Below are 23700 nucleotides of genomic sequence, written 5' to 3' on the forward strand. Positions count from 1 at the left end.
TGAGCGACTCTAGATTGTTTTGCTTGCTAAAAGTTCTAATCGAGCTGAACTAAAAGAGCTTGGGCACACACTTAATCTTATATTTGGGTTTTCATTCGATGGCGACGTAATCAACAATGAGTCGGGTCAAATATACAATATAAATTCGAGTTACATTAACGTTCGACGCCGCCGCAACGCGCGGCGGGTCAAAATCCTAGTTTGATTTAAAAATAATACAATCAGTCACTATATATGTTAATTAATAATGGCTTTTTTATGTTTTTGTTGGTGTGGTTCATCGTTAATATGGAGGATAGATGTGAAAAGTGTTCCTTACCTCGTTCCCCTTCTTTGTTGGAATTATGTATGAAAGTTTTAATAGAGAATCCAAAATAAATCATAGCAGATCAAGAGAGGTATAAGATGTTACCGGAGAATTTCAAACAACATTTCGTTGACAAACTCAAAGCCACGGGTCGAATGACACCTGAGATTCTAGAGGTAATGGTTATAGCTATTATGGCAACTCGTACTTTCGAGGTTAGTGTCGTCCAACTTTGTGATCTTTTATTGCGTATCATTACCCTTCACGTTCCGTTATATGTCACGAAAGCGTTGTCGGCCCTCCGCTTCTTATCTCTCAGACGCGCAAAAAGGTTTCTTTTTGATAGCACGCTCACATTTATTGCCAAACTAGCGCCATCACTCCAGTGTCTTAACATTGGCATGTGTAACAAAATCACAAGTTGCGGGATAAATGACTAGGCGCGTGATCTTAGAGGAAAGCTTAATCGAGTTGTATGTGGTTGGTTGCCAAAGGCTGAATGTGAATACGCCCATACAGCCAATAAAGAAAATCAACAAGTTGGAGGTCTTGCACGTCTCGGCGTCCCAAGGGGCGTGCGAGGACTTTGTGGTGGCAGTCATGACATCTTTGGGAACAAAGCTTAAAGAGCTTGGTGTCACTGAGTAATTTCCTAACTCACGTGTAGCGACTTAGACTTACTCTAAGTTTTGCTTTGTACCCCAACGATGCTTGTATTGTGATTGATTCTAGTGATGGTTGCAAGTATTGTATACAAATGAACAATTTTGTATTGATCAAAAGAAGGTTTACAAGAGAGTTTAAAACAATGTTTTGAAAACCGGTTTTTAAGTCATACCGGGTTGTGCTCTAAAATGGTTCAACCGGTTGAACCGGGTTGTATCGGGCGGTTGAACCAGGTTACTAGTTAACCCTATAAATTCCATAAAATACAAATTCATCTCAAAAAACAATCCAGTCTCAACTAGGATTTGTATAACTAATCATAGTTTTATCTAAAAACAACTATTTTTATTGTAAACCATTAAGCATTTTAAGAATATTTTTATTAGTTATAAACATTATTGCATTGTATGAGGTGAGTAACAATTTCGACGATGACGAAATATTGGAATAGAAGACACTAGGTTAATTACCGGAAATATGGAAGGTCAATATTACCTTAATATTGTATTTTATTAAAATTAGGAAATCAAATCTTAGATAATGCAAACCGGTTCAATGGTTTGAACCGGTAGAACTGGATTCACCGCCGGTACATAAGACATACCGTATTCGGGTTTTACCGGCCTTTATCGTACCAGACTCGTGTCCGATATCCAGTTTAGCCGGCCCCAAGGGGCGTGCGAGGACTTTGTGGTGGCAATCACGACATCTTTGGGAACGAAGCTTAAAGAGCTTGGTGTCATAGACTAATTTCTTAACTCGCGTGTAGCGACTTAGACTTGCTCTAAGTTATGCTTTATACCCCAACGATGCTCGTATTGTGATTGATTCTAGTGATGGTTGCAAGTATTGTATACAAAGGAACAACTTTGTATTGATCAAAAGAAGGTTTACAAGTAAATGTAAAAGTGTGCTAACTTGTTAAGTTGTTGGTGATCTCCAAATGAGACCCCATCACCTATTTATACTAGTAATCACTTGTTCTAGAGAATTCCATAAAAAATATCCTTGATATTTATGAGCGGATTTCTAGAGTGTTCTTGCAAAAAATATCAAGCAATTCCAAGTAGGGATGGTATTGGTACAGTACCCGTTCCGATACCGAAAATACCGGTAACGAATTTGAACAAAACTGGGTACCAAATATATATGTACGGTACGGATATATTCGATGCGGTACCTGCTTTGGTACCATTTTGTTTTTATTTAGTTTTTGAGCACTTGTACGAGTACTAAATAGGTAAAATTGACATGAGTACCAATATAGTACGAATACCAAATAGGTAAAATCAATACGAGTAATACGAAATAAAACATAATACAAAAAAAAAACTTTAGGTCTACGTAAAATTCGGTACCAGTACCCGTTTATACATGTACCGTACCAATACCGAAAGTACCGAATACCAAAATCAATAAAACTGGGTACCGATACATGTACCAAATACCTAAAATCGATATGGGTACAGATACGGGTACGAGTATTTGGGGAAAAAAGCCCATCCCTAATTCCAAGAGTTTTAAGACTATTCAAGATGGTTCTTGGCTGCCATTTTTTGGCTGAATTATGTAGCCCATTCTAGACCCTTCAAGGCTGATCTTGATCCTTCTAAAGGTGCCAAAACGTTCCAGCAATATGTAGGTTGTTCCGGGGACTTTCGGAGAGCCCTGGATGCTTCTTTAGTGCTCCGCAAACTTCTGGAACTCACGAAAAAAATTATGTATTTAGACGGATCGTGACATTGGCCTAGCCACTTGTGGGTAAGTAGTTAATTACTGAAGGTATGGATAATTTTGCTAATTACCTATTGTACACACATCATCTAATCAAGTTAACAGACCACTCTTTAGAAGCCATCGGAAACCGGTGCCCAGAATTGAGGTGCATCGACATTAGTGATAACAAAGATACGACCAACAACGGGTTGCTTCATCTGGCCACCAGTTGTCGGTCAATGAATTGCATAGCCATTTAAGCAATAAGATATTACTTTATTTATAGGGTAGATGATGCTCTTTCAATTTAGTCCGACACCTCTTCGAACAGTCATAACATCCATACATAAGTGTAGCGAATCATTGCATCATTTTGCATCTTTCATGAACCAACATGATGGTTTGTTGTTTTTTTCTAATTTAATCCTTCATGTCTTTTTTTCCTATTCAACCCCTCGAAAAGGTGTGAAGCAAAATCAAAGGGGCATGATCATTCGTTGTTGATCTTGTGTGATCCATCGTATATTGCTCTAATACCGGTTGTTAAACTTGGTATGTAAATAAAAAAATATCAAACATGTACTTGAAACAAAAGATGCGTTCTATTATTTTTGTGAGGTATAATTTTTTTTTATCAAAATTACTTTACAAGAACATTTTACAAAATTACTATACAAGATCAAAATTACTCTACAGTATCATTTGTAGAGTAATTTTGATAATTACCCTACAAACAGATAATTACAAAAATGTCACCATGTGTTTTTGTCTTTTTCATACTATTCGTACGTTTAGCACATTAAAGTTATTTTTACGCAAGCTTTACTTTTTAAAAGAAAAGTATTTCACTTTTCAAAGTTTAATGATTTTGATTTGACTCATTTTCATGTTTCTTTTTTTCGGCATTGACCAGCTATTTTGTTAAAAAAAAACTTAAAACAAATATTCCCCTTTTCACAAATTTGTACTATATTGGTCGTAAGAGAGTGATATAATTAAAGAGAAATTTATTTTTATATTTAACATAAACTAGGTCTATACTTCCCGTTGAGAAGAGTAAAAACGAAAATCTAGAAAAAAAACACAAAAAAATAACTGAAAAGAAAATCAATTAAAATTTTTTTATGGTAATGATATTGTTCGTATGAAACCCGTGGTCAGAGACGAGTAAATGGTACTGGGTGTCGATACCGAATTTCCCGAACCGAAAGATTATAAGTACCAATTCGGTACCGACTTTTGCCGTTCTTGGTACCGGTTTTTACCTTCATATAACAGTACTGTAACCGGTATTTTCGATAACAGTACCGATTCGGTATCGGTTAGGTTTTTTTTTTTTAGGTTTTTGAGAGGTGGGGGGAGGGGGGTTAGGTTTTTCTTTTTTCTTTCTTTTGGGGGGGGGGGGGGAGGGGGTGGGTGTCAGGTTATGTGGGTTTTTTTTGGTGAGGTATAGTTTTTTTTTTTTAATCAAAATTACTCTAAAATAACATTTTACAAAATTACTATACAAGATCAACATTACTCTATAGTATCATTTGTAGAATAATTTTGATAATTACCCTACAAGCAGATAATTACAAAAATAGCACCACATGTTTTTGTCTTTTTTATACTATTCGTATGTTTAGTACATTAAAGTTATTTGTAGAAACTTTACTTTTTAAAAGAATGTATTTCAGTTTTCAAAGTTTAATGATTTTGATTTGACTCATTTTCATGTTTCTTTTTTTTTTTTTTTTTTTTGGCATTGACCAGCTATTTTGTTAAAAAAAAACTTAAAACAAATATTTCCCTTTTCACAAATTTGTATTATTGGTCGTAAGATAGTGAGGGAAAATGTCATAGAAATGTAACCAAGTTTGTCACCTGTTCCAATTAAGTCACTGAAACTTTTTTTGTTTCTCTAAAATAACTAAACTTAAATTTGGTGTTTTAGTACTATGTAATTACTAGGTTATCAGGTTATCATTTATTTTCTTTTATATTTTTATTTTCTATTAATGTTTAATTGAATATTAATGAGGTTAAATAGATTTTATAAAATTAAATATATATAAACCCTCCCAACTTCCTGCCGACGTTTCAGAACCAAAATCACTGAACCCTTCGTCGACCCTCCCAACCCAATCTGGCCCTCCGACAACCGTCGTTTCAAACCTTCCGACAACCGACCTACCTTCAACGATGACCCAGCCAGCAATTCAGCGAACCTTCGGCCGACAACCTTTGACGAAGAAAACCATGTATGGTTTCTTTTTTCGCGATCTCTAGCTAGTGAAGTTTCATGTTTAGTGGTTCTACGAGATGGTTAATGGGATGGCGATGGCTAGGAAAGGAAAAGAATGATTGATGCTTTTTTTTGTTTTATGTTTATTGATTTCATATTGATGGTATCGAAAAGAATGGAGGATTTAAGAATGCCAAGAATGATGAAGTTCATAACATGGAGCAGGTAGCATTAGAGGTAGTGGTGTTCTTTAAATTTTGAAAGACTACTAAAAAAAGTATTTGAAATCACATCGTAAAGTGTTTTAGTATAAATAAAAAAATGCAAACTAATAAAAATATAGCTTTATGCTTTAAAAAACAAACAAATATTTTTCAAAGTTAAAACTGATTAAATTGTAAGTTTAGAATTAAAATGTGATTTTTTTTTTGTTTTTTTAATAAAAAAAATCCTTGTGGTTATATATATTTTCCACATCATATCAAAGATTAAAATAAATTAATGTAACCTGACACGTCATCACTAGTGACCTGGTAACCTGATAATTACATAGTATTATAATAACAAATAAAACTTCAATGACTTTAGAGAGACAAAAAAAGTTTCAGTGACTTAATTAGAACACTTTGCAAACTTGGTTACATTTCTATAAAGTTACCCCTAGTGTTAAACATAAATTTATTTTTATATTTAACATGAACTAGGTCTATACTTCCCGCTGAGAAGAATAAAAAAGAAAATGTAGAAAAAAACACTAAAAAATAACTGAAAAGAAAATCAACCAAAATTTTTTATGGTAATGATATTGTTAGTATGAAATCCGAGGTCAGAGACGAGTAAATGGTACTGGGTGTCGGTACTGAAATTCCCGAACCGAAAGATCATAAGTACCAATTCGGTACCGACTTTTAGCGTTCTTGGTACCGGTTTTTACCTTCATATAACAGTACTGTAACCGGTATTTTCGATACTAGTACCGATTCGGTATCGGTTGGCACTGAGCTCATCCCTACCCCTGAAACTAAAAAAAAGAAATCTTTAAAAGTTGAAGAAAATCAACTAAAAAAAACGTTGTGCGATACTATTGTTCGTATAGTACCTGTGATCAGGGATGAGCAAATGATACCGGGTAGCAGCACCGAATTTCCCTAGCTAAAAGATTTTCAATATCAACTCGGTACCGACTTTTGGCGTTTTCTGTGCAGGCTGGTGCTGGTTTTTACCTTCATGTACCGATACCGAACAGGATCGTACCGGTATTTTCGATACCGGTTAACACCAAGCTTATTCCAACATGTGATACTAAAAATCATTAAATTAAAGTTAAAAAGTAAAGAAAAGAATTATTATTTAATTTTAAATCAATTTTACAAAATCTAATTTTTTTTTTTATTTTCATCTTTTTATTATATCTCTTAATTAAAATAAAATCTATTTATGTTTTTATTTTTAATTTATAAATATAAATTAAAAAGGTCAGAAAACACCCGCTCCATTTTTTATTTATGAATAATATTACTAAATAATACAAGATAAATCCGACTAATATTATGAATATATAAAAACTCTTTAAAATATAAATTAAATAATGAAACAAATGATATAATAAGTATCTATTAAAATCAATAGCAATCTTGAAAACACACGAATATAATATCTGAAAATTAGTTAAATTAATATATCAAGATATGTAGTAAAAACTGTTTAAAAATAACTACAATTAATTTAATATATTTTGTAGTAAAATCGTAAAAATGTATAATCTAATCTGATTTGTTTGTTACGATCAATTACTTGCCACATTTTGAGACAGTGTGATTAAAAGATGGCGTCTCTATTTTATTTGTGTATCTATGTGCTTAGGAAACACTTTAGTTCCGATGAGATACAGTCTTTTATTATTATTGTTATTGGTTTTATATTATTTAATCCTATATATTTAAAATTACAAAAATTAAAACTAAGTTTTATACATTAAACACATGTAATACACGAAGTTTTAACATAATATCTTAATAATAATTTATTTGCACATTACCAACTATTATTATACCTATTGAATTTTTTATTATTTAAGATTTTGAGCAACTTCTATCGTGCTACATTATTTATCATTTCTTAAAAAATTATATAAAAATATTTACTTATAAAAAAAATAAATAGACTTTATGTTAATTAAGAGATATAACAAAAAGATGAAAATAAAAAAATTGATTTTGTAAAATTGATTTAAACTTAAATAAAATTAGGTGTTGGTACCCAAAGGTGTTACACTGATAAAATTAAAAACAAATGGAAGGGGTATTTTAGTCATTATATTGATAATTTTGGTGTTAATTCCCAAAGGTGTTACAAAATTAAAACCATAAAACCTAAACATGTTAAAAAAAAATTAGTACACAAAAGTGAAACTATCTATAAACTACAGGGTCCATCTGTATAATTAACTATTAATCTAATGATACAAAGAATGATATCTTGATTAATCAAACAAAATCAATCTGATCTCTCTTATTTAACAAAAAATCAATATTCTATAAGTGAAAGATCAAATTATTTTGTTTGATTGATCAAGATATTTCTTTGTGTCATCAGAAAGAATAGAAGGAAACTACAATAAGAGGTTGTCTAAAAACTGAAAATCATGTTAAAACAAGATTAATAAATCATCTGTAAAAGTTTGAATGTCAATTACTATTTTAATTTCGGATGTATGTTTAGGTTTTAAAGACTCTTTTTGACTACCGTATGAAAAACCTTATTTAAACTCTTATTCAATAACTTTTTGTTCACTCTTATATATGTTTTGGTTTTAAGGACTCATTTTGAGTACCGTATGAAAAATCTTATTTAAACTCTTATTTCATAAATGTTTAGGTTTTAAGGACTCATTTGAGTATCGTATGAAAAACCTTATTTAAACTCTTATTCCATAATTTTTTGTTCACTCTTATATCATATATTTTGAGTGTGGTTTTTTGTAAAAATAGTCTTTAACACACACAAAAAAAAACTTTAACGTGATAATTGAAAGAGGGATTCTTTTTTTTTTTTTTGAATTTTTTTTCCTTAAATTATTAATCACGTATTTTAGAATCATAATCCCAAAAAAAATCGTGAATTTACACTAGTAGAGTAATTATGTAATTTTGTAGCGTAATTTTAATTACCCTATAATAATTACTCTACTAATGTAAAATCACGAATCTTTTTTTTTTATATTTTGCAATTAAACGTCATTCAAAAGTAGTAAGCAAAAAAAAATTTAAAAAAAAATCTCGCTTTCACTTCTCATGTTAAGTGTATTTTGTATGTTAAGACAAATGTATTTGATCTTTACATTATATATTTTTCGTTCATTTTGATTGAATATCTCATCAATATAAAAGCTTAATAACATGTATAGAACTCTCTATTGTACCTAAATGGTACTTGCATTCACTTTAATGTGGTGTCAACAAAATACATACATCATGTACAAGTACCCACCCAACTAACAATTGTAAATATAGAATGGTCAACTCTTGGTACATATAAAACAGTAGTGTCACATTAATATTTATAGAAAGGCCGTTACAACTTGTGTAATCAGTTGCAACCAACATAAGGTAGGATTTGGATGCCCTCCCGAATCTCAGATTTTTGGTTTATATCACCAACCGCCTTTACAATTCACATGCATTTCAAAAACGTATCTTGTTTCATTTATATACTTGTTTATAATATATAAAAAAAGTTTGATTGTTTGAATAGCAAATAATTCCGTATTTCCGTTCAATTAATTACACAACTATACATAGGGTTGTAAACGAATCGAATGAGCACAAACAAGGCCATAAATGTGTTCACTGACGGTTCATGAACACTTAACGAACATGATTTTGTGTTCGTGTTCGTTCGCTAAGGAAATGAGTGTGTTCACGAACACAAATAAAATCAATAACACGACGAATGCTAAAGATGGATGGTGGAGAGAGCTGTGCTAGAACTTGAATCCATAATCTTCGAACGGTGGTCGATCATATTCATCGATATAAATAAAGAGAAAGAAAATGGGAAAACTGCATAAACAAGGTAGAAATATGGTTTCTTAGTTTAATTGTTAGGATAATAAAATAAATAAAAATTAAAGAATATACAAAGTTTAGATAAAATATATAAAAGTACCAAATCTTAAATTAAAACAAAAACAAACAAACATGAACGAATATAATCGAACGCAAATGAATAAATGTTCACGAACACATTTCCGAACGTTCACGAACACAATTGAACGAACGAGACATATGTTCATGTTCGTTCATTTAGCTAATCGAACGAAATTTTTTATTCATATTCGTTCGTTTATTAAACGAACGAACTTCCCGTCAAACAGTTTACGAATCGTGTATATGAACTTTTATCCAAATGAAATTTGATATTTATTTATTTATTAAATTAAGTTGTATTAAATAACTGTAAAAAGAGGTGGTAACTGACCAAGTTATATTGTTACACATTCAATGTTAGTTTCGGATAAACTAATTAATTAATAAATAAAACAAACAAACGCACGAGCAGTTTAAGGTCATGCCAACAACTCCCCCTTCCCAAAACGGTTAAACCTAACCTCCTTCTTCCCCCTTCATAAACCCCCTCAACCGTTTCAATAACAACAAAACTCAAATGGCAGAAACACTTAACAGCGGTCGCAACAGCGGCGGTAGCGGGTGCAAGATCAAGGGTTCATGGAGCCCGAACGAGGACGCAACACTCATCAAAATGGTGGAACAACACGGGCCCAGAAACTGGTCCCTCATTAGCTCGTGTATACCGGGCCGGTCCGGGAAGTCTTGTCGTCTACGTTGGTGTAACCAGCTCAGCCCGGACGTTGAACACCGCCCGTTTACTCGTGAAGAGGATGATGTCATTGTTCGGGCTCATGCTATCCATGGTAACAAGTGGTCTACTATTTCTAGACTCCTTCATGGACGCACGGATAACGCGATTAAAAACCATTGGAATTCAACTCTTCGGCGACGGGGAGTTGCGAAGAATGGTTCGCCTGGATTAAACGGGTCAAACGGGCCAAATGGGTCAAACGGGCCAAACGGGTCAAACGGGCCAAACGGATATTTATTTGAACCCTTATGCATCCTGTTAGTAATCTGATGTTGTCCACAGCTACATTAGGCTTGGAGTATAATGTCTAATTCTCATAATGCGCATGTTAAGGACCTCATATCATTTGATATGATTTGTTTCAGTTTGCAATCGTATATGATGTAAGAACTAACCATTAAGGGTGATACCCGTTGAATTGATGGTTTCTTTTAGTTATCTTTAATTGTCATAAGGAACCTCTTGCAAACCAAGCCTTTGAATTTATTATCTTGCTAAACCAATTTTAGAGGTTTTAAAGGGTGTAGAAGCTTGTGCACTACTAGGTTTATACCTTTCTACTTATTAAAGGTAAGTTTTAGTACAACTTATCATAGAATTCTATATTTTACTCCTATCATTATATATTAGTCGTCTTGCTTTTGTATGTTGTAGATCTCTACATCAAGATAAGGGTTTAGAAAAGCCAGAGGGAAATTCTACTCGAGTATGTAAAAAATTGCACGACGACTCTTCGTTTATATAAATATGTTTTTGTGGGTCTGTGTTTTGTAGGTTGCCGGTTGATTGTCGTTTCAGTGACGTTGGACATGGTGGTGGTTGTTGGGATGGTTTTATGTTTGTTTGTTTATTGAAATTGTGTTTTTTACTTTGAAGTAAATGATCATGGTCATCGCCCAAGGGTTGAAGTGGGTTTTTGCTAAATTCTTGAATTTATTTTTAATTTCTTGGTTGTGTTTAATAATTGGGTAATGTGGGTAAACGATGGTTGCAGGGGTGAGCATACCAGTGAAACCGGGCTGAACCGACTCATACCCGACTCGGACAGAAACCCGAAAAGTAGGTTCATTTCCGATTTCGGGTCACTTTAATTTTTCACCTTGAGAACTAATAATAAAAGTAAGCATATATAAACAGATAGTTTGGACAATTGTTATAAGTAAAACCGATGTACTAATACAAATTCAATGCGAGTAAATAACATCGATAGCAATTAAAAAAACTAATTTGTTGGGATGCTCTCACTTTCGTTAGTAGTTTACGTTACCTTTCGTTTCAAATGTTTTTAAATAGCCCTAACAAAAGGATTGAAATTACATCATCGAAGGTTCAATTATAATGTAAGCAAATAAAAAAAAGTTGATCATTCATGATTCATACATATAACATATTAAAAGGCAATTGCAATCATGACCTTAATAGTTGTGGTATGTATAGAGAATTAAAAAACTAAGACTGAATTCAAGAATGTAATTTCAACGGAAAAAAATAGAACAACATTTGAGCAAGTGTACGATTATATTTCTTTGCAATTACAAGATTAGTTTGATGTTAACTAAAAACAACAAACAATTTTAACTTAAAATTGTTGGTATAAAAAAGTCACCATGAGCGACTCTAGATTGTTTTGCTTGCTAAAAATTCTAATCGAGCTGAACTAAAAGAGCCTGGGCACACACTTAATCTTATATTTGGGTTTTTCATTCGACGGCGACGTAATCAACAATGAGTCGGGTCAAATATACGGTATAAATTCGAGTTACTTTAACATTCGACGCCGCCGCAACGCGCGGCGGGTCAAAATCCTAGTTAGATTTAAAAATAATACAATTAGTCACTATATATGTTAATTAATAATGACTTTTTTATGCTTTTGTTGGTGTGGTTTATCGTTAATATGGAGGATAGATGTGAAAAGTGTTCCTCACCATGTTCCCCTTCTTTGTTGAAATTATGTATGAAAGTTTTAAAAGAGAATCCAAAATAAATCATAGCAGATCAAGAGAGGTATAAGATGTTACCGGAGAATTTCAAACAACTTTTCGTTGACAAACTCAAAGCCACGGGTCGAATGACACCTGAGATTCTAGAGGTAATGGTTATAGCTATTATGACAACCCGTACTTTCGAGGTTAGTGTCGTCCAACTTTGTGATCTTTTATTGCGTATCATTACCCTTCACGTTCCCTTATATGTCACAAAAGTGTTGCCAAGCCTCCGCCTCTTATCTCTCGGACACGCAAAAAGGTTTCTTTTCGATAGCACGCTCACGTTTATTGCCAAACTAGCGCCATCACTCCAGTGTCTTAACATTGGCATGTGTAACAAAATCACAAGTTGTGGATTAAATGACTTGGCGCGTGATCTTAGAGGAAGCTTAATCGAGTTGTATGTGGTTGGTTGCCAAAGGCTTAATGTGAATACGTCCATACAGGCAATAAAGAAAATTAACAAGTTGGAGGTCTTGCACGTCTCCACGTCCCAAGGGGCGTGCGAGGACTTTGTGGTGGCAGTCACGACATCTTTGGGAACAAAGCTTAAAGAGCTTGGGTCACTGAGTAATTTCCTAACCAACGATGCTTGTATTGTGATTGATTCTAGTGATGGTTGCAAATATTGTATACAGAGGAACAACTTTGTATTGATCAAAAGAAGGTTTACAAGAGAGTTTAAAACAATGTTTTGAAAACCGATTTTTAAGTCATACCGGGTTGTGCTCTAAAATGGTTCAACCGGTTGAATCGGGTTGTATCGGGCGGTTGAACCAGTTACTAGTTAACCCTATAAATTCCATAAAATACAAATTCATCTCAAAAAACAATCCAATCTCAACTAGGATTTGTGTAACTAATCATAGTTTTATCTAAAAACAACTATTTTTATTGTAAACTATTAAGCATTTTAAGAATATTTTTATTAGTTATAAACAATGTTGCATTGTATGAGGTGAGTAACGATTTCAACAAGGACGGAATATTGGAATAGAAGGCACTAGGTTAATTACCAGAAATATGGTAGATCAATATCACCTTAATATTGTATTTTATTAAAATTAAGAAATCAAATTTTAGATAATGCAAACCGGTTCAATGGTTTGAACCGGTAGAACCGGATTCACCGCCGATACATAAGACATACCGTATTCGTATTTTACCGACCTTTATCGTACCAGACTCGTGTCTGATATCCAGTTTAACCGGCCCCAAGGGGCGTGCGAGGACTTTGTGGTGGCAATCACGACATCTTTGGGAACAAAGCTTAAAGAGCTTGGTGTCACAGAGTAATTTCCTAACTCGCGTGTAGCGACTTAGACTTACTCTAAGTTATGCTTTGTACCCCAACGATGCTCGTATTGTGATTGATTCTAGTGATGGTTGCAAGTATTGTATACAAAGGAACAACTTTGTATTGATCAAAAGAAGATTTACAAGTAAAAGTGTGCTAACTTGTTAAGTTGTTGGGTGATCTCCAAATTAGACTCCATCACCTATTTATACTAGTACATCACAAGTTCTAGAGAATTCTATACAAAATATCCTTGATATTTATGAGCGGATTTCTAGAGTGTTCTTATTTAGATAGAAGTAAAGATTTTTTTCAACTTTGAATTAATATTAATAATAATATATATTGTTTGTATTTATTTCTTCTCCGTAGAAGATATATGTTTTTTTTAAATTTATTCGTAGAACCATAACTAGGGTAAGTATGGAAAATTTTTCTTTTATTATTAAATTTATTTAAATTATTATTAGTATAGTAAGATTATTATTACTTATTTAAATTTACTTTCTCAACTGTTTTTTTTTTCACTTATTAATAAGCATCTAATATTTTATTGGTTTAACCCGTGTGATACACATGTTTCTAACATAATAATAAATAAAAAATTAAAATAAGTAAATAGTATTTTTTAAGTACATATAAGTTCATTTTTTAAATACATATCTTGATGACCGTATGTGTTAACCGATATTATATTTATTCAACTCGTGTACTACACAGGTTTTTTTAAGATATATTTTTTTGTTATTTAGTATATAAAATTATATTTATACAACCCGTGTAATACACGAGGTTATAATCTAGTATATTTATATGTATTTCACACATATACACCTGCCCTAACCCATCTTGTATCTCTCTATGTACCTCTCTCTACCACTGTCCGCTGCCACCAACCGCCATCAAAACTTATCAGCAGATATTCCAAGAAGATAGAGGGGCTAAATGTCAAAATACATAAAGTTATATAACCCTAAAGCCTAAAACATGCTAAAACCCAGCCGTTATCTTCATCTTCTTCTATTATCTTCTTCTTCATGGTTTCCGGCAGAAAACATCACCGGAGTCGGATTTTTCGTCGGATATAATAGGAAATGTCCCTGAAACGTCATACCGTCGTCCCCACTTTCCCGAAAACGTTTGGGGAACATCCCCATTGTGTTTCCGTCCCCAAAACGTCCCCGGGACGGGTACTCAATGATACTTGGTTTCCCCGTGCTTCATAGACATTGACTAACCTCAATAATATGGCATATGAACCCACTTAATGCAAGTAGTTTGAACCAGGTACAAGATTCAAAATTGTACCTAGTCAATTGCCCGGTCTAATTAACAGTATTAGCATTTCAGTATGCGATAACATCCTTCAATATTTCATTGAACCATGGAAACAAGTCAACAATTAATCTGACAATTAATCTAATGATACAAAGAATGATATCTTGATCAATCAATCAAAATCAATTTGATCTCTCTTATTAACTTAAAATCAATATTCTATAAGTGAAAGATAAAATTATTTTGTTTGATTGATGTAGATATTTCTTTGTGTCATCAGAAGAATTATCTTAAAACAAGATATTAAAGGAAACTATAATAAGAGGCAGTGGCGGAACTAGAAGAAAAGTTTAGGAGTATCCTAAAAAATAATATTTTGGATCTTGGCAGAACCATCCCTTAATATAAAGTTATTTATAAAAAAATAATAATAAGAAGATAATTTTAATAACATCATAACAATAATAAAAAATAAAATTATTGTTGCAAAATGATTATTTTAAATAGTTAAACGAAGCGTGAGACGCTACTAGTATTTATTTATAGCATAAAAGATCAAATTGGAAAAAAAAAAAGTATCATATACATTTATAACCAACTATATATAATATATAAACATGTCAAAATATTTGTATTCCTTTAGTCATCAAGAGAGAATTTACCAAAAAAAATTTTTGTGGATGAAATACGTGTTTTGTTAAATTTTGTGAAATTCACTAAATAAAGTTTGAAGATGTAGTGTATAAACAAAAACAAAGTAAAAGGCATTAAATGCACTACACTATGAATTGTATCTAATAAAGTTTATAGACATACACAAAGACAAATTAAAAAACCCACATTAGCAAACAAAAATTTGGCTCGAAAGGTTCGAAGCCGGACAAACTTCCTCAGCAATTAGAGACAGAAGGTAGCCATTTACCAACCACTGCACCAACTTCATTTTGGTTTATGTAAATAATTTGGGTAATATATATAAGAAAGTTTATAAAAACAGAGGAAATTACACTAATTTTACACTATACCGACGAAGTTGAGCCGTAGCCCGTGCTACGGCTTGTAAAGTGCTAGGTCCGCCCCTGATAAGAGGTTGTCTAAAAACTGAAAAACATGTTAAAACAAGATTAATAAATCATCTGTAAAAGTTTAAATATCAATTACTAATTTTAATTTCGGATGTATGTTTAGGTTTTAAAGATTCTTTTTGACTCCTGTATGAAAAACCTTATTTAAACTCTTATTCCATAACTTTTTGTTCACTCTTATATATGTTTAGGTTTTAAGGACTTATTTTGAGTACCGTATGAAAAACACTCTTATTCCATTAACTTTTTGTTCACTCTTGTATCATATATTTTGAGTGAGGTTATTATAAAAATAGCCTTAACATACAAAAAGAGTTTTAACGTGAGAATTGAAAAAGATTTTTTTTTTTTTTTTGAATTTTTTCCTCATCTTATTAATCACGTATTTTAGTCTCATAATTAGGGTTGACTCCATAAACTTGGCAATCTAGGCATGGGCCTAGGGCCACCAAAAACTAAGGGCCTCTAAGTTTTTTGAAAGTTTTTATATAGTATATGTATCAGGCCCAAATAAATACATTTATTTCAAAACAAAACTTGTTTTTAATTGAAGGAGTTCAAAATAAATATTGTTTAGCAAAAAAGGCCAAGATTCAAAACCAATTTGGCCTTGATTTCCAAGTATTACAACGCAACAACCATCGACCTAATCATCAATATTTAGCAACCTAAAGCCCCTAATACAACCGCAATCATCATTCTCACTTCCCATCGCAACCTGCTTGTAATTTTAGGCTATCGGCTATTATTAGACGAAAAAAGTAAGGGTAATCACCCATGGCGTTGAGATAAGGGGAGAGTTTATCGACGAAATTAGGGCCCCCACTTCATAGTTCGCTTAGGGTCTCCAAAAATGTAGGAACAACCCTGCTCATAATCCAAAAAATCATGAATTTAGACTAGTAAGTTATTATGTAATTTTAATTACTCTATAGTAATTACTTTACTACTGTAAAATCACGAATCTTTTTTTTATATTTTGCAATTAAATATCATTCTAAAGCAGTAAGCAAAAAAAATTAAAAGAAAAAAAAAATCTCGCTTTCACTTCTCATGTTAAATGTATTTTGTATGTTATATATGACCCATTTGTATTTGATCTTTACACCATGTATTTTCGTTTATTTTGATTGAAAATGTCATCAATATAAAAGCTTAATAACATGTATAGAACTCTCTATTGTACCTAAATGGTACTTGCATTCACTTTAATGTGGTGTCAACAAAATACATACATCATGTACAAGTACCCACCCAACTAACAATTGTAAATATAGAATGGTCAACTCTTGGTACGTATAAAACAATAGTGTCACATTAATATTTATAGAAAGGCCGTTACAACTTGTGTAATCAGTTGCAACCAACATAAGGTAGGATTTGGATGCCCTCCCGAATCTCTGATTTTTGGTTTATATCACCAACCGCCTTTACAATTCACATGCATTTAAAAAACCGTATCTTGTTTCATTTCTATACTTGTTTATAATATAAAAAAAAAAGTTTGAATAGCAAATAATCCCGTTTAATTAATTACACAACTATACATAGGGTTGTAAACGAATCGACTGAGCACAAACAAGGCCATAAATGTGTTCACTAACGGTTCATGAACACTTAACAAACATGATTTTTTGTTCGTGTTTGTTCGCTAAGAAAATGAGTGTGTTCACGAACACAAATGAACACAAATAAATTCGTGAACACGAAGAAGGCTAAAGTTGGATGGTGGAGAGAGCTGTGCTAGAACTTGAATCCAGAATCTTTGAACGGAGGTCGATCATATTCATCGATATAAATAAAGAGAAAGGAAAGGGGTAAAGTGCATAAACAAGGTAGAAATAGAATTTCTTAGTTTAATTGTTAGGATAGTAAAATAAATAAAAATTAAAGAATATACAAAGTTTAGATAAAATATAAGAAAGTACAAAATCTTAAATTAAAACAAAAACAAACAAACATGAACGAATATAATCGAATGCAAATGAACAAATGTTCACGAACACATTACCGAACGTTCACGAACACAACTGAACGAATGAAACCTCTGTTCACGTTCGTTCATTTAGCTAACCAAACGAAGTTTTTTGTTCATGTTCATTCGTTTATTAAATTCTCGTCAAACAGTTCACGAACTGTTATACACCAATTGTGTATATGAACTTTTATCCAAATGAAATTTGATTTACTTTGTTTTATTAATTATTTATTTATTTAAGTTGTATTAAGTAACTGACCAAGTGATATTGTTACTCATTCAATGTTAGTTTCGGATAAACTAATTAATTAATAAATAAAACAAACAAACGCACGAGCAGTTTAAGGTCATGCCAACAACTCCCCCTTCCCAAAACGGTTAAACCTAACCTCCTTCTTCCCCCTTCATAAACCCCCTCAACCGTTTCAATAACAACAAAACTCAAATGCCAGAAACACTTGTTAACAGCGGTCGCAACAGCGGCGGTAGCGGGTGCAAGATCAAGGGTTCGTGGAGCCCGAACGAAGACGCTACACTCATCAAAATGGTGGAACAACATGGGCCCAGAAACTGGTCCCTCATTAGCTCGTGTATACCGGGCCGGTCCGGGAAGTCTTGTCGTCTACGTTGGTGTAACCAGCTCAGCCCGGACGTTGAACACCGCCCGTTTACTCGTGAAGAGGATGATGTCATTGTTCGGGCTCATGCTATCCATGGTAACAAGTGGTCTACTATTTCTAGACTCCTTCATGGGCGTACGGATAACGCGATTAAAAACCATTGGAATTCCACTCTTCGGCGACGGGGAGTTGCGAAGAATGGTTCGCCTGGATTAAACGGGTCAAATGGGTCAAACGGGCCAAACGGGTCAAACGGGCCAAACGGGTCAAATGGGACAAACAACAGTGTTATGAAACGCCCGTTTGTTGATGGGACGAGCGAGTCGACTCAGTCGGACCCGGGGCTGAAAAGGAAGTGTTTAGAAACCTCGGTTGAGCCCAAACCGGTTAGTTGTGACGGGCCAGCGACGGTGCTTACGCTTTTTCCACCCGGGGAGATGAAGGCGGTTGGAGAAGTAACGGAAAAGAATGAGGGGGGTGATGACGTGGAGGATAAATCGACGGTGGAGATTGAAAATACGTATTTGGTGACGATCATGAAGCGTATGATAGCGGAAGAAGTTAGGATTTACTTTAATGAAATGAGGGGCAAAGAAGAGGTTGGGCTTGCATCTGGGCCTGGGTTACAGGCTTGGGCCCAAAAGAGTGAGCAAGTCCAAAGTTTAGCCCGAGAAGATTAGCAGCAATGTATTTTGATTTTATTTCGAAGTTAACATGTCAATTGTTTTTTTTTTTTCTCATCATCTTACCTCTTCTATCCACATTTATTCACAACTAGTGTTAAATTGATGTCTATTATCATTACAGTTACAGCTGCAAACGAACCAAACGAACACGAACAAGATCTTGTTCGTGTTAGTACGTTAAGAAAATAATGTGTTCACCAATGGTTCATAAACATTTACCAAACGAAAATTTATGTCAGTGTTCGTTCATTGTGGAAATAAGCGTGTTCACGGATACAAACGCACACAAATGGATGGTGAGATGGAGCGGTGCTAGACCTTGAAGCCCTTCTCCTTATTTGTCGATGTGAATAATGAGAAGGATAGGGGAACGATACATAAACAGGGTGAGAATATGGTTTCCTTTTTTATTTGTTAGGGTAGTAAAATAAATAAAAATGCACAAAAGTCTTTAATGAACAATATAAACAAACAACATGAAGGAATGTTCACAAACACATTACCGAAAATTCATAGAATTGAATGAACAAGACAATTTTTCTTGTTCGTTCATTTAACTAATTGAACTAATTTCTTGTTCATATTCGTACATTTATCAAATGAACGAACGTAAAAGAATGTCCCCTGAACAGTTCACAAACTGTTCGTTTTCAGTTGTTTGGAGCCCTATCATTAGAAATAGACACACGTGATTTAAGTGATATATGCAAATTACAGTTTTGATCTTAGATTTTAAATAACTCTACATCCTCTATCTCAATTTGATCGACATAGCCATGATGAGTTAAGGTTTCTTTTTTTGCTTTCAATTCGGGGTTTCTAAAACTTTAGTTTGGGTTATTTGTTATAAGCATGGTTGTAACTTGTAAAACAAGGTTTCCAAGGCCGAGTATTCCCCGAGTAGTCGCTATAAGGTAGGTTGCCGAGGCGACTTTCTTTGACTCCGCCTAATTTCTCGGAATCGGTCAAACATGGTCAACTGTGGCCAAAATCGTATCTGGTATGTCAACTTGGGTCGAGTTTGACTTGAAAAATAATAAAACATAATTTATATGCCTACCATATTAAAGAATGAATATCATTTTTACGTATTTTGTTATAGATATTAGTAAATTTATGTTATTTTACATGTATTTAATTTCCAAAAACTAATTTCTTTATAGTTTAACATGTCCGAGTACTCTCCACCTAGGCCGAGTACTCTCAACTCCCCGGTCGACCGACTAGGGAGCGCCTAGCGACTTTTGCAACCATGGTTATAAGCAAATTACAGTTCTGATCTTAAAATTTGAATAACTCTTGTTATTGTTACAAGTATAATCTAACACAGTTAGTCTAACAAATTTCCATTAATTCTATTTTAAACATAGTATTTTGCATGTCCATTGTTTCAATATGGCTTTTTTATCGCCTTTAAACCATTACTTGTATATTAAGAACGTATTTTTGATGAAACTGAATTTGATTCATGGTTTGCAAGACAGTGTTGTGTTTCACGCGAATGGTGAAAACTGTGTGATTCCGAGTACTAGCGCTCATTTACCCCCATGGCGGCGTTCACCCACACGTCCTATTAGACGTGGCTACCACTCTAATACATCGATTACTGAATCCAACCTTAAAATCATTCCACTTCAACTTACATTTACATGTCATAGAAAACACAAGCTCAAAGTCGATTCGCTGGTAACCCAGACTCAAGTCGATTAGCATATAACCCACGCTCTAGGTCGATTAACTAGATACACAGACCCAAGGTTGTTTTTCACTACACACATATGCTCAAGGTCGACTACCTAAACATACAAGATCAATGTCGATTCACTAAACACAGACACAGCCCATAAAATGATAAAAACACAGAATTCAGATCGATTCACTTAAAACACCGGCTTCGGATCAAATCACAAAAAACAAAGGCTGTGGGTGATCCTTGGTTTTAAAAAGCGATAGGAGCACAATAGCGACAAGGTCTAAATTTGAGGCGCAAAGCACAAAAGCGGTGGCCTTGTCATACCCGAGGAGCAAGGTGTTCATATAGTTTTTTTATATATATCCCATACATATCCCATAGGTTTTAGCTACTTTTAACCAAAATAATAAATAAGGTTTTTATACCAATTTACTTACATGTACAAGACAAAAAATAACCCAAGGTACAACTTTTTTCCTGCAAAAAACGCCTCAGATACATGAGGTGCACGCCGTAGGCCAAGAAGCCCCAAAAAAACCCCAAAAATTTACGCCTTTTGAGCACTTCTTGTAATTACACAAGGCGCTAAGCGGAAAAGCCCTAAAAGCAGCGCCCCACGCCTCAGCACGTCACAAGCGTTTTTAGAACCAAGGTGTGATCACTAAAAACATAAATTATACCAGAGCCATTCATAAACTACCTGAGATCCGACATCGGTTATGATCAAGCCAAGATTCTGATCAAACAAAAATGTGAAACCCGACAAGCAAGGGCGTAGGATAGTGGGGGCGGGATGGGGCGGCCGACACCCGAACATTTCACTCAAGTAGGGTAGAGTATGTAGTTTTCGTATTAGAAATTTTTGAGTGTATACGTTTTCGACCCCTGTTTTATATAAATTTTTGGGTGTGTACGTTTTCGACCCCCTGTCATGTCAAAAATCGCAAACTTCACCGCTGCCGACCAGTGACACCACTGGTTGCACAAATTTAAACAGAAAACATATCCCTTATTAATCTTTGCCACAAATCCAAAATTTAGATTCTCGATCTAAATTTGCAAGACCATAACAGGCGATAAATACATAAAATCATAGCACCCACAAACAACAAACAAGAAAAAACCAAACCAAATATGCAGAACCATAACATTTTAAGCTAAATTCATATCATAAAAGTCATAAAACTCAATCCAACAAAAAACCTACAACGTTACGATAAGTTCAAACATCATACTTCAAACAGAAAACACAAAACATAAACTGACGATTACTGGTACCATATTATTCCCGATAAACAGATTACTTAGATCTCTGCCTCATCTTTCGGCGCTTCCTCTTCAACCTCCTCATTCTCTTCTTCTTCCACTAAAACAACACAAATCAACCAATTTCAGATGCATAAAAGGTGATAATCGATTAACAATTCATATGAAGAAACCTTACCTTGGCCCTCATGGTGATCGGAAACCGAAAGTTGTGACTTTTCTGGTTAGGTTATGGAACCCTAGCAGCCGACGCTGATAGATTGTGAAGAGATCAGGATGTTATGGATGTTGTGGGGGTTATTTAGCGAACCCTAATGCTTAGTGGGCCGATAGATCTGGGTTTGTAGGTCTATATAGTGTTTGTGGGTTTGGGCTAGAGGTATAAAATAACGGGTTTGGCCCAATTTGGACTTAATCTAAACCAGCCAGTTGGTATACCGGTTTGTGGTCTCGTTTCCTGATACTGATTTGGACCTGACTCGATTTGAAAAATTGGAAAAAAGATTTGGTTTTTTTGTCCTAAACCTAGGGCTGGCAATTCTGACACGATAACACGATAACACGACACGAACCTACACGAAGTTGTCATGTTTCGTGTTTGACCTTAACAGATTTCGTGTGTAAAACAGGTCGACACGATAACCTGTTAAGACCCGTTAAGTACATGTTAATAATTAAAAATTAAAAAAAAAAACTATATGTGGGTGTGAACATGGGGGCATCAATCGTGGGACCTAGGATGAATTATACATAAACACACGCGGTTCTTTTTCCACAATCCAAACCATAATTTTTAAATCTCTTTCACAACTTCCCCTATTCGGTCGTGTTCGTGTCTTAACAGTCGTGTTTGTGTGTTAAACAGGTCGTATGATACGTTGGTAATTTATTCGTGTCTTAACAGGTAGTTTCGTGTAACCTGTTTATTAACAGGTTCGTGTTCGTGTTTCGAAAATCTGACATGATAAGATTTCGTGTCGTGTTCGTGTTTACGTGTTTTAGGTTCGTGTCTTATCGTGTTCGTGTCTTAACTGATCGGGTTAACCCGTTATGCCAGCCCTAAACCAATTTGAACCTAACCTCAGTCGATTTAATAGGTTCGAACATATTCCTTCCTGTGCAGGTTTGTAAGATGAACCGGTTTTTAGAAACCGACTTTTGTGTTTTGTTTACCAATCTAGTTCGGTTTATAACTCAAACTAGTTTTTCCAAAAAAAAAAAAAAAAAAAAAAAAAAAAAAAAAAAAAAAAAAACCTGGATTTGTGCACATCTAATTTGTGTTGGGTTTCAATAATTAGTTAGGTACAAATTATATTGTTGGATGTTTACTTGTTTCTTGAAGTCTTGAAGAGTTAAAACTGATGTTTTTTTTTTTTTTTGCTAGTTTTGAAGAGTCAATCCTAATTCGAAACTTTTATAGTATTTTTTTTTTTCTTTCTTAATAGCGCTTGATTTCTATTAGTTTATTGTAGATGTGAGGCTTGAAGAATTGGAGCTAGGAGCTACATGTTAAATAGAATTTTTCTAGTAGAAACTCCAAAACACATTGCCTCCAAGTTTCAAACAAAAGAACACAATACTGACCAAACATACTAAAAAAGCTCTTATGCTTCATGTGAGTGTTATATATATTACAAAAAATGATTGTAAGTGGTTATTAGTGTAGAAGAGAAAAAAAATATTATTATTTATCTGTATATTTGAGAGAACACAATTTACTCTATAATTTTTTAATATAGAGTAAATTACAAAGTTCGTCCTTTATGTATGTCATTTATTACAAAGTATGTCCTTTATCTTTAATAAGCTCAGAAAACATACTTAATGTTTGCAAACCCTTGCGTGTTATGTCCTTTAGCCCTAACTGAGTTAGTTTTTATAGTAAAATCTGACCAGGTGGATCCTACATGAGGGTATTTTAGACATCTTACTCTAATTACTAAAATAAACAATCATGTGAGGGCAATTATGTCTTTCCACCATGTTTCTTCCCCCATATAAAACTCCTCTTT

At 33.7% G+C, this 23700-nt stretch overlaps 2 protein-coding genes and 1 long non-coding RNA gene across 3 annotated transcripts; 2 read left to right on the forward strand and 1 right to left on the reverse strand.

Moving 5' to 3' along the window:
- Positions 1 to 9444: 9444 nt before the first annotated feature.
- Positions 9445 to 10235, forward strand: LOC110867435 (transcription factor MYB73). The gene has a single exon (XM_022116460.2). The coding sequence runs from the start codon at positions 9582 to 9584 to the stop codon at positions 10065 to 10067; it is 486 nt and encodes a 161-aa protein (XP_021972152.1). The 5' UTR covers positions 9445 to 9581; the 3' UTR covers positions 10068 to 10235.
- A 7505-nt stretch (positions 10236 to 17740) lies between these two features.
- LOC110867434 (transcription factor MYB73) lies at positions 17741 to 18751 on the forward strand. The gene has a single exon (XM_022116459.2). It carries the CDS (start codon positions 17869 to 17871, stop codon positions 18721 to 18723), a length of 855 nt encoding a protein of 284 aa, XP_021972151.1. The 5' UTR covers positions 17741 to 17868; the 3' UTR covers positions 18724 to 18751.
- Positions 18752 to 21555: 2804 nt separating this feature from the next.
- On the reverse strand, positions 21556 to 22297 carry LOC110868994. The gene is made up of 2 exons (XR_002552900.2): positions 21867 to 22297; positions 21556 to 21788 (listed from the first exon to the last, which is right to left on the reverse strand). It is a non-coding gene; the product is annotated as an uncharacterized LOC110868994 (long non-coding RNA).
- Positions 22298 to 23700: the final 1403 nt, after the last annotated feature.

This window comes from Helianthus annuus, chromosome 7 (assembly GCF_002127325.2).
Source record: "Helianthus annuus cultivar XRQ/B chromosome 7, HanXRQr2.0-SUNRISE, whole genome shotgun sequence".
Classification (NCBI taxonomy): Eukaryota; Viridiplantae; Streptophyta; class Magnoliopsida; order Asterales; family Asteraceae; genus Helianthus; species Helianthus annuus.